The sequence below is a fragment of the Macrobrachium rosenbergii genome, chromosome 26 (genome assembly GCF_040412425.1).
Source record: "Macrobrachium rosenbergii isolate ZJJX-2024 chromosome 26, ASM4041242v1, whole genome shotgun sequence".
Taxonomy (NCBI): domain Eukaryota; kingdom Metazoa; phylum Arthropoda; class Malacostraca; order Decapoda; family Palaemonidae; genus Macrobrachium; species Macrobrachium rosenbergii.
In genome coordinates, this window is record NC_089766.1 from 8,726,946 (window position 1) to 8,738,478 (window position 11,533).

Here is an 11,533-nt window from a genome sequence, read left to right on the forward strand (position 1 = left end):
TACACTCTAGCCGCAACATAACATAGGGCAAGACTGGACTTCAACATATAGCACCCGGAGCACGAAAGTTCGCTATATAATCGAGAAAGAAGTAAATATTTCCACAATATAAGTCCACTCTCGGCATCTCATCAGGAAACCGCAACAAAATACCTTCAAAATAAGGGCACATATGTTAACGTAATGAGGAATACCGTAATAAACACATCACACCCACTATCGGGCAATGCCTTACCGAACTCTTGGGCACGTTTCCTCTCATGGTGATGTTCTTGGAGGCCTTCTCGTTGGCGATCCTCATTCGCTGCTTGTTGGCCATTGTGTATCGAAGTCTTTTGAAACTAGAAAGAACTTAAAAAAAGAAAGGCAGACGAATTTTCCCGGACACGTCTTCGCTTCGGGGACTCTGGCGATTGTCTAGGCTGCCTTCTGTCAGAAGCAGCCGAACACCGATGTCATGACGTAAGGCAAAGTAGTCCCGGATGCTTTTATGTTTCTTTTAGCATTATGAAGCGGATATTCTTTCAAAACACTATTATTCATGTATATGATAATATATTTTCATATTTTTGCCTACATTTATGCTTTTTTATCACACTACGGTTATTTCAACTCCGATGTATATCATTGGAGCATCATACTTAAATGTCTTTTCTGGCGAATATCTTCGTATTGACATCAAAATAATATCAGATATATTATCCTAACATAAAGTAGCGGAATAAACTGCTCTTTACACCTAACCTGGGAGGCATTTATGCGACACGTGTATCTGGCATAATGTATTAATCCGCGCCACGTCTTGTCAATTTTTTTTTCGACTATCGTACAACTTCAGCAAAATCAGCCAGATTTCGTGAGCGTCATCGCGTTTTAGGAAGTTAAAACTCCACTCAGGAGATCGGTATCAGCATTTGGGTAAATTCTGGCCAAACTGCTTCTAAAACGCTAATATGCCTGACCATATGTATCTGAGATCTTTAAACAATGATTGTAATGTATAAAACGAACTTACATAACATGGCTCTCGTTAACTCTCATTAATATTAAATTAGGTGTATGTTTATATATACATGGATGATTAATTGGTGGGCATGGTGTAATTTCCATTCTGCACAATATTCTTGGAACTAAAAGTCAATTTTTATCTTGGGAGGAACTCCCAAAACCGTCCCGGGGGTTCTCGGAAAACTCTAGAGCGGAAAATACGCAAAGAGTTGACGTCAAAAGCAATGCGAAAGTGTGACCAAGGTCCCTCTTCCTGATATTCTTGAGATCTTGGTGTGACTCATGCATCTTGAAGGAAGTGCTAAGTGACCTTCCATATAAGATTACAGTTTTAATTTCCAATTTAACGAGACTTGGGGTTTTGCAGTGTCAATTTTATGAATGAATTCTTTTTAAGATTTTAAGGAAATGTGTAAAAGTGTTCTTTTTCCAGCTCGTATGTAGTATGTATGTATGTATGTATGTATGTATGTATGTATGTATGTGTGTGTGTATTCCAGTAGATAAATAGATAGACAGATAAGAGATAGTTTATAGTGTAAGGTCGCCTGTATGCCAGCGCAGGTACTTCTCCTAGGTGTCATAAGTCGTTGAAGGGGATAAAAGGCCTGGTGTGGACCCTATTTACAGCTTTCTAGGTGCTAGCCAGACTTGACATAGTTTCTTAGTTACATATGTGTGTACTCGCTTTTATTTCACGTGAGTGTTTCCGTGTGTTGTGTACGTATGTGAGCGTATGTGATAAGCGTGCATGTATGTGCGCATGCGCTGTAGCAGTCAACCTTTCACCTGTCACCTGAGACGGTAGTAATCGTAGACAGACGGACAGAGGTTGTCGATAACGGGTTTGAGTGGTTTGAGGACGTAGACTGCAGTCTTTGATTTGTTTAATTGTTAATGTTTTCACTCGGACCCAGCAGCTTTTCTTCACTCTCACCAACTAAAACATTAAACACTCCGCATTCCATTGCTACACATATTGAACCATAGACTCATAACACAACATTACCACTCCACTGCCGACATGTTCGGTAACCATAGACCCATAACACACAAACCTATATCAGATCAAGACAAACTTTTACTACAAACCAGTCATTCTCCCGTCTAAAATTCTCACACAAGCTTTGCTTTCATTCTCAAAGAAACGACTTAATCTCGTCATATAAATTTATCTTTAAACCAGTCATGTCCAACACCTTTCGCATTGCACCTCTGTTGTCAAAACACATTTTGTTATCAGTTGTACTGTATATCCGTTTTAAAACCTTAGTAAAAGATAAAGTGCCTGTTACGCACCTGTTGTGCTTTGATAATTCCCGGCTAACGCTATCAGTTATCATTCATAAAAAGGAAAATTACTTCATATTTTTACTCTGTATTCAGAACACACACACACTCACACACGGGCGTATATAGCCTACTGTATATGTGTGTGTGTAAACAGAAATACACATTACATACACATGCAACAAGGTATACTCTACACCCCGTGGTACGTCGCAGATCACATCGCCAAGTTCACCTTATCTATATGATTTACAGTAATTTGTCATTACGTAAGATTGCTCTCAGTTTGTGTGAAAAGATTCAAAAGCGTCGACAATGTAAGTTATGTAATGATTGCCAACTGACCTGGATGAATACCTGTAATTAAATCTCAATTGATGGAAACACCTGTACATATTTTCATTTGAAAACATCTGTCTACAGTAATTTCCTAACGTTTGCAGTGTGATTTTGAATAGTACTATTATTAGAGTCCACAAAAATGCTATGCTCTTTTTAACAAAAACTAAATGAATTTTATTATATATATAATTCTATATATGTGTATATACACAGTATATATGTATATTATGTTATATATATATATATATATATATATATATATATATATATATATATATATATATATATATATATATATATATATATAATTTGTATTTGTGGATCATGGTAGCTCTAATTTTTTAGGGTTCAAGCAGAAATCAAGAGTAAATGAAAATCATTCACAAATACAATCCCGGAGAAAATAAGCTTGTTTTCCAACACCATCTTATGCTGTTTTATGCTAGCGATCCTTAACAATCACAAAGAAATTTTTTGAAAAACATCTGGCATAAAAAAGCAACGAGTTTTCTTCAACTGATTTCCAGTTTGCGGTGTTGCTTAGTCTAATTTCTCTAACAAGCAATCAGCCAGCGTCATGTCCTTCAAATACTTCCTTACAGCATGCACTTGTCAGGAAGTGTTATGCATAGCTGAGAGATTTTCACCATCATTTTCTACTGCGCGCGCACGTACCCTCACACACAAAACGGCTCATCGATGAATATGTACGTGCTCTTGAATATCTAAAAAATTAAATTGTATTAACAGCATGACTTCAAACACGAGAGATTCGTACCTGAGGTAACCTTAGCATTATTGGTGGTTTCAGAGAACAATTATTGCTCTCTAAATTCGATTATTCTAGAAGATATTGACCAATAATGTCAATGGAAATTATTTTTTCCTTGTCATTTATTGTTTGCTTATTCTACAGGTGCACTATTTAGCAATGAATAGTAGTAATGGCCGTAAACGTAACCTTGGTTGCATTCTGTTTACAGCAATAGTATGACAATGTATACTTGGTTGAGGTATAGTGAGTGTCTTGATCCGGTCAACTACTTGCAAGAATTCTGTGAATATTACTTTGAATCTGTCTCCTTACTTTTTGTCATTTATTTTGCGAATAAGCTAAATGAAAGTATACTTATTTTCATTATGTTATTCATATGACCTACTCTCAATGATTCCCCGTTATTCTCTCTCTCTCTCTCTCTCTCTCTCTCTCTCTCTCTCTCTCTCTCTCTCTCTCTCTCTCTGAAAAAGTATAAACAGCAGTGAAAGTAATTATCTTCATGAGTATAATACCGTATGGGAGGATGACCTCTCTCCCAGGGAGGCATATGAATTACGAGGGGAAGGCGAGCGTGATATAAAGTATCTTTCATCTTGCTTTCCAATATCACAGTCTCATGAACAGAAAAATATATAGCAAATGCAGACCCGCCGGTTATTCATACAAGTATTTCCTTGATATGTATTTTTGGCTATTGCTGAACATCGGGGAAACGCCTTTATTACTTAATCTTAGCCTTTTTATGCTTTAAATTATTTTTACAAAATCCTGAGGTGTATTTTTTTTTTTTCAAGTATTAAAGTCTAACACACACACACACATATATATATATATATATATATATATATATATATATATATATATATATATATATATATATATATATATATATATATATATATATATATATATATGAACACCTAACGGTTATTCACACAATCACTTCCTTTGAGTTATTATATTATTGCTTATTACTTAACTAGGGGAAACAATTTTTTTATATAACTTATTGCTTTTTTATATATATACAGTACAAATTAATTGTTTGTTTAATCTCGAACCGTTCGAACCTCCGAACTGTCTCGAAGTCTCGCGTTCGTCGAAGCCCCGAACACATCATTGTTTACCATTCCGGTTTTCTATGAAGAAGAAGAAAATGTACGAAATATAACATCATTATTTTCGTCTCTTCTCCCTCGGAGTTCGTCGTTATCGTGTCGTTCTATTTTTAGTGTTAATTTATTCAGCGTTTCTTTGTAAGTGGCATTTAAAACAACCAAGATTTAGGGGTCATTTAGTCATCTTTTGTGGGTTTGTTTCCTGTCAATTGGGGAACTTCTTATGGCATAGGCTTCCATGATTATAGACGTCACGATGTACAGGCCCCAAGAGGCGTGATTTAATTAACCCTGTTTGTTGTATTTGACCCTGTTTGACCTTGTTTAGGACTAAGATTTGATGTGTCGCTCGTAGGGTAGCTTCTGAGCTTACCATGAATCTAAGCAAAGTACGGTAACCCATCGAATATAATGTAGGCTAGCCATTATGGATTCATGTATTGGTTAGGCTTGTTAATTGTATTTTTAATGTATTTGTTTGTTAATTATATTTTCGGGTCCCATTGTAGATGAGGGGGTCACGTGGTCTTGCCTAGGCCACCCTTTAAAAAAAATAGGGATTTCACAGAGAATGTGACCTAACCTGATTGACCTTTACCTAACCTAACCTTGGGTGAGATGCCTTGACCTGACCTAACCTTGGTGAGATGCCTTGACCTGACCTAACCTTGGGTGAGATGCCTTGACCTAACCTAACCTTGGGTGAGATGCCTTGACCTGACCTAACCTTGGGTGAGATGCCTTGACCTCACCCAGCCTTGGGCGAGATGCCCTTACCTAACCTAACTTTGGGCGCGATGCTTTTACCTAACCTAGCCTTAGGCGAGATGCCCTTACCTAATCTAACTTTAGGCGAGATACCTTTACCTAACCTAGCCTTGGGCAAGATGCCCTTAACTAACATAGCCTTGGGCAAGATGCCTTTGCTTAACTTAACCTTGGGTGAGATGCCTTTGCCCGACCTAACCTGCTTTACCTTTTTTAGGGTATCCAAGGTAGTGTTGTCATACCTACAGTCCAAATTTGGCATATTTTATTCTATGGTTCATCCTAAACTTATGCTATTAGACTTGATATCTTGGTACATAAGTATTAGAGTGAGGTAAAGATAGCACAGTATTTACTCATTTTACTTAAAGCCTGACATGATTTTTGTTGACTTATCACATAGGCCAAAGTACATATATGATCAATCTGAAAACTGGATGAACCCATAAATAATCTCTCCAGGAGTATTGTGATGTTGGCATTTTCTATGTTTTAAAATAGATTTAATTTTTATTACTGATGCCTCATTTTACCAATGATGTCTTGAAATAGAAACAAAAATAAAAGCAAGTAAGTGAATGGAAAGCTAAAGTTTTTTCCAGTTTATCAAGAAAATGTTAATAACAGTATAAAATATTTTTAAGATCCATGGTATCATAATTGAAATAACAGTTTAAGTTCCACTGTAGAGAGCCAACAGTTATTCTTCAAATGAACATTATGCTTCACTGCCAAGAACAGCTTCTGAGATGTCCCTGACTATAGTCGAGCCAAATGAAAGTGGTGCATGGGAGACTGAATGCATCATGTTGAAATCTGAAGATTTTGGCCATATTACTTGGAGAGCATGGTTTAGAGGTTAAGATTTTGACATCAACCCCTCTCAGACAAGAACAGGATTTAAATTTTTTTTTGTCTGACACGCTAAATCAGTTAATCTAGGTATTAAGCTGGTCAGATTGTTTGCTTGTATCTTCACTGAGTAGTCTTTAAGGTATGATGTCTAAAATGTTTTTGATGTTGATACGATGCATTGACATGAGAGCTTCTCTCACATGCCATTTTTGTTTGGCTCAACTATAGTTCTCTCATTGTATAGTGTCATGTGTTTGTGCCCAGGGATGTGAAACAGTAAACTTATAGGACGCCTGCATCTTTTTTTACTTTCTGACCTCCAAAGGCCAAGAAGCAGTCATGGGATTATGCAAGGTTAAGGAGCTCTTGGCCAGTGTTGAGATGTTGAGATTTTACATACCAAAAAAATGGAATGGTTATTTGCAAGGAGTTGGAGAGAATAAGCTGTGATTATAACAAATGGCACAGGCAGTATAATATGTGGTACACAGACTTTGAATTATGGTCATGTGCTCTAATTATAATATACACATGGCAACCTGAGCCCAGTCTAAGAAAGGGCTATATTTTAACAAAATGGAATGACTCAGCAATTTGAACTTGATAAAGCACTCATATCAGATCTAGCCTATTGTATAGTTCTCGTGTCAGAGTAGTCAGAATTTGCTGTCTTGATTCTTGTTTGTATTCTGAATTTAGTCGACTAGAATTTAAATTGCCTCCAGTCTTTATGGTAAATGACATTCATAAAGACTGGAAATAAGATCTGTTTTTTATTAAGAATAGACAGGTGTTCTAACACAAAATAGTTCATAATTAATTTTAATTCTTTTATTCATAATAGGTAAGCCATGTCGAGCATGGAAGTGGACGAAGAAATGGTGGCGGAGCCCACCTCCTCCTCTGCTCAATCTAGTGGAGTGAGCACTACTGAAAGTGCCAGCAAGGCTGCAAGTGCATCAACATCTGGGGTTGCTCCTACTTCTCCTGCACCCCCACCAGCTCAGCCTCAGATGTGTAAGCCATGTTAAATTTTGTATGCTTTTTTATGAAAAATGAATGCTGTACATTTGTAGTTTTAATTATTTCTTTTTCATTAAATCTGGAGTCGTAATGTTTTTAAGGTTGAGCTAACCAAAATTCATCGTATGGAAATTCAAACCATTGCCTTTTATGAAGGAATATAATCTCCAGCATGAGCTGGATTGAGTCGCTGAAACTTTGGTAACAAGATAGTTTATGTAACTGGTGGTAGGTGCGTGAGGGGGACAAAACCCTCACTTGCCTTTCATCAACAAGCGCATATTCTCCTGTTGCCAGGGAGTTGAGGCGTCTTATTGCACTCATGCTGACTGCCAAATTGAAAGTTTATTCACTGCATTCTGTATGGTAGCTATCTTTTGTTGGATTATGGACATGCCTAAAAAAAGTGAACAACAAAGGTGGGAAAGACATGAGTGTTCAGGTTTGTCCCCTTCATGGTGAAAAAGTTTGGAAATTTTGTCTCACACAGTTAGGTTTATTTTCAGATAAGTGGATCTTTTTTTGTGGATTATTTAATTTAATATAAGGTTTTACTAAACCAGCTGTTTTAGTTGTTTTTCATTTTAACTATAGTTATATTACATGGATTATTAGGCTTGTATATTTTTCAAGCTAACTTAAAAAATTTAGAAATACCTACAGTACACTGAAGTCTCTTATCAACTAGTTATGGTTGAGGAGCTGTGATGTTTTATCTGTGAGATAAGTTTTATTTTTTACCTTCATAAGTTTTAGGTATGATGATTGGAAATATATTTTTTTAAAACAGGAAATTGTTTACTCCCTTGTGAAGTATTTGAATGAAAGTCACCAATATGATATACTGCGGTGACTTCTTATAGCTAAAATACTATGACTCCTAGATGTTGAGATGTTTGAGCCTAAGTTTATATATCTAAGTTTATATATTCTTGAGGAAGTAGTAGGTTGTTTTACTGATATTTGTTAATGTATTGAAGCTACAGTTGGTATCGTGAGCAAAATTACCCTTGGTAAAGACATGGTTGTGTAGAGTATTATGTATAATGTCAGATTATTTTGGAAAGTACTGTCTTTTATTAAGAATGCAAGATAGACCACTTACTAATTATTTTTCAAGTGTGATAGACTTGGCACACACACACACACACTCTGTAGTCTTTTGGGAAACATTTTGTCGTCCCTACAACGAAGTATGATTTCATAGCTGAGGCTGTTCATTCCTGTTGATCACTAGATTTATTAAAAGTGTCATTGCTGTGCAAAATATTGGGTGATTCTTAAAGATATATTGTACACATCCATCCTCCTTAGCTAGAGATATATACTGTAATCCTACTTGTGATATAATTGATGTATGGTATCTTCACTGTAAAAAGCATTTAGATTTCTTATTGTAATCATAATGTCTATATTTTTAGCTGCTAGTAGTGGACCCTCTGGCTTTGGTGACACTGGCACTGTGGAGTCAGTGATGGCTTCTCCTGGAACAATGGGTAGTGTATCAGTTTCCCTTCACCCTCTTGTGATACTCAACATATCCGAGCACTGGACGCGTCAGAGAGCTAAAGAGGGAAAACCATCACAAGGTGAGAAGACCATTATGTTGAGATGATCTTGCTTGAACACCTTGGGGATATTGTAGTTATAAGTTCATGTTTTTTGCTGTAGTATATAAGAACCTTGTTTTCAACCTTGCAGTTTTAGCTCATTGGGTAAATTAATTATTGTTGGGATTTTAAAAGTTTTACTTGGTATTCCCTAGCAAGGAAGGGTTACCCATGTCAGCATGAGAGAAAATAATAGGTTTGTATATGGAAGCATAAACCATATTGTTTCTACTACTTTTATTTTTATATGTTATCTCTTCAAATCAGTTTTGTAGCTTGACAGTATTGTAATATGATTGGCAGATTTATCGTGTATGTAAAGGCCTTTCTTCTTTAAAAGGACCATGACAATTGACCTGTGTAATGAATGTTCATATGAGCAGTTCTTACATCAAAGTAGGATTATAAATGGTGTACTCGAGGTAGTACTATATACTGATGCAAAAAAAACAAGTTCCATATCCTAAGTAGCTCTTATGCATAAAAGTTTTGTTTGATCAGTTATACGATAAAGGTGTGTTGTTTTGCTTTCACTTCTAGTGCTTGGTGCTCTTATTGGAAAGCAGACAGGGCGACACATTGAGATTATGAATTCCTTTGAGCTGAGCTATGATGTGCTTGACGGCCATATAATTATTAATCGAGATTACTACACCCTGAAAGAAGAACAGTGTAAGTAATGGTTTCAGATTTTTCATTTTAAATAGAGCTGATAATTTCTTTTGATGTTTGTGTGATTGGTTTCTGTAGACTGGTATCATGACAGTTCTTTAACTGCATTCAGATTTTTATTCAAGTGTGAAGTTTTTCAATTGAAAATTTTCTCACTTCCTTACAGATAAACAGGTATTCAGCGACTTGGATCTGCTAGGATGGTATACCACTGGGGACACTCCTGGCCCACCTGATCTTTTGGTCCATAAGCAAATTTGCGATCTTTTAGATAGTCCAGTCTTCTTGAAGCTCAATCCAATGGCAAGAGATACAGATGTAAGTACTGTATGTTGTAGCTTATTTTGGTATCATGCGGTATGTTGCTTATGTAATGGAAGATGTGATGATGGTACGTAGTTGTTAGCATTTTTCTTTAGATTTCTTATGCTGATATGTAGAAGGAATCAACATTTCAGCTTAGTTTTCTTAGGATGGATTTATTTCAAATTAACTTTACTCTAAACTTTACTGTATTAGTGTTTTGTCGCAGCAGAGCCAGTTTAACTAATATATATTTTTTTCAATTGCAGTTGCCTGTTAGTATTTATGAAAGCGTCCTCGATTTAGTGAATGGAACGTCTACAATGTTATTGGTGGAATTGCAGTATACACTAGCAACTGAGGAAGCTGAACGAATAGGCGTAGATCATGTGGCAAGAATGTCTTCACATGACACTCAGGAAAGCTCTTTAGGTAAGACTTATTTTATTGCTTGAATTGGGGAAAGTAGTGGTACAGAAGGGTGGTCATAGAACATTCAGGTTTTTCTTTTTAGTGAATTACTTAATTTTTTATATATATGTTAAGAATAGCTTCTGTGTGTTGAATCATCAATAAATATTGATATTTTACAGCTTTTAAGTATGGTGATAACATTTACAAGATTGCAAATTTAATATGTACACACCTGGTTGTGAGGGACAGTAGATGTGAGATCTCTCATTTTTCTCGACTGACATTTACTTCCCACCATTCAGATTTTTTTATCACTTGTTTTTGTCTTTCGTCTTTGTTTGAGGGTTTGTATGCTCATTTTTAAGACCAGGGTTCAACCAGAGGATTTATATTCTCCAATGATTTGAAAATTAAAGTTAGACTGCTAGATAGGAAGAGACAAAAAGCAAATGGCTGAAAAGTTAATGCAGAGAACGTTTGGCGAGTTTTATATGACAAATTTACATTCTTTCAGTTGCTGAAAATCTTCAGGCTCAGTACAGTGCCATCAAGATGCTAGCAAGCCGCGTCAGGTTGATATCCGAGTATGTACGAGCCAGTCAGCGTGGAGAAGTTGAATTTAATCATGAGATTCTTCGCCAGGTGAATGCTCTGGCACATCGGCTACCCGTTCTCAATAGTGATAAATTCAGGGGCGAGTTTTATAATGTGAGTGATAATTCTGTTCTTGCGTTCACAGTGGTATGTTATTTTATAACAAAATTTGGACTTTATTTGTAGAATAAGTTCCATTTGCAATTGACAATTATTGTTGTCATAGATGGTTCACTATGTTTTTTATTTTCCAGCAATGCAACGATGTGGCTCTCATGTCTTACCTAGGAACCATCACCAAATGCTGCAACACAATGAACAGGTTTATAAATCGATTTAACCTTCTGCATGAAAGGTTAGCCATGGGAAGAAGAATGCGTGGGTTGTTCTTCTGAAGTGTGTAACCTTTCACTGCGGCCTGAAAGAGGCATTATGTTTCATAATTGTCACGTAGGTCAGGCTCCAGTGCTTTTTGAGTATGCAGACAGTGCTGTTTAGCAATATGGATACCAACTCATGAGATTTTATTTTCACAAATCAGCAGCAAGTGGTTTGCTTGCGATATGATTTGTTTCACAACCCTGTATCATTTTGATTTTAAAACCTAATTTTCCAGTGGTATTGAATGTGAATAGCCCTCTTGTTTTTGTTAGCTATAATAAGTTTGGCTTTATTTTGAAATGTCTCGTTTCATTTCCAACCAGTGTTCACAAATAAAGAAATCTTAGCGTTTGACAGGTTAAGACTTGATAATTGTC

General features: G+C 36.2%; 1 protein-coding gene across 2 annotated transcripts; it reads left to right on the forward strand.

Moving 5' to 3' along the window:
* The first annotated feature begins 4,502 nt into the window (after positions 1 to 4,502).
* On the forward strand, positions 4,503 to 11,456 carry CSN6 (COP9 signalosome subunit 6). Of its 2 annotated transcripts, none has more exons than XM_067128140.1 (8): positions 4,503 to 4,674; positions 7,004 to 7,176; positions 8,604 to 8,771; positions 9,333 to 9,464; positions 9,631 to 9,782; positions 10,037 to 10,199; positions 10,696 to 10,889; positions 11,030 to 11,456. In XM_067128140.1, exons 2-8 carry the CDS (start codon positions 7,011 to 7,013, stop codon positions 11,168 to 11,170), a joined length of 1,116 nt encoding a protein of 371 aa, XP_066984241.1. In that variant the 5' UTR covers positions 4,503 to 4,674; positions 7,004 to 7,010; the 3' UTR covers positions 11,171 to 11,456. The 2 variants fall into 2 exon arrangements, with proteins under 2 accessions (XP_066984241.1, XP_066984242.1); XM_067128141.1 differs by having other exon boundaries at positions 4,552 to 4,576.
* The last annotated feature ends 77 nt before the right edge of the window (positions 11,457 to 11,533 follow it).

Bases quoted from the DNA above. Each gene is read 5' to 3' on its own strand.
- CSN6 (XM_067128140.1), top strand. From the start codon at position 7,011: ATGTCGAGCATGGAAGTGGACGAAGAAATGGTGGCGGAGCCCACCTCC. The intron at 8,772-9,332 runs GTGAGAAGACCA...TTTCACTTCTAG, and splicing joins AGAGGGAAAACCATCACAAG to TGCTTGGTGCTCTTATTGGA. The intron at 9,783-10,036 runs GTAAGTACTGTA...TTTCAATTGCAG, and splicing joins CAATGGCAAGAGATACAGAT to TTGCCTGTTAGTATTTATGA.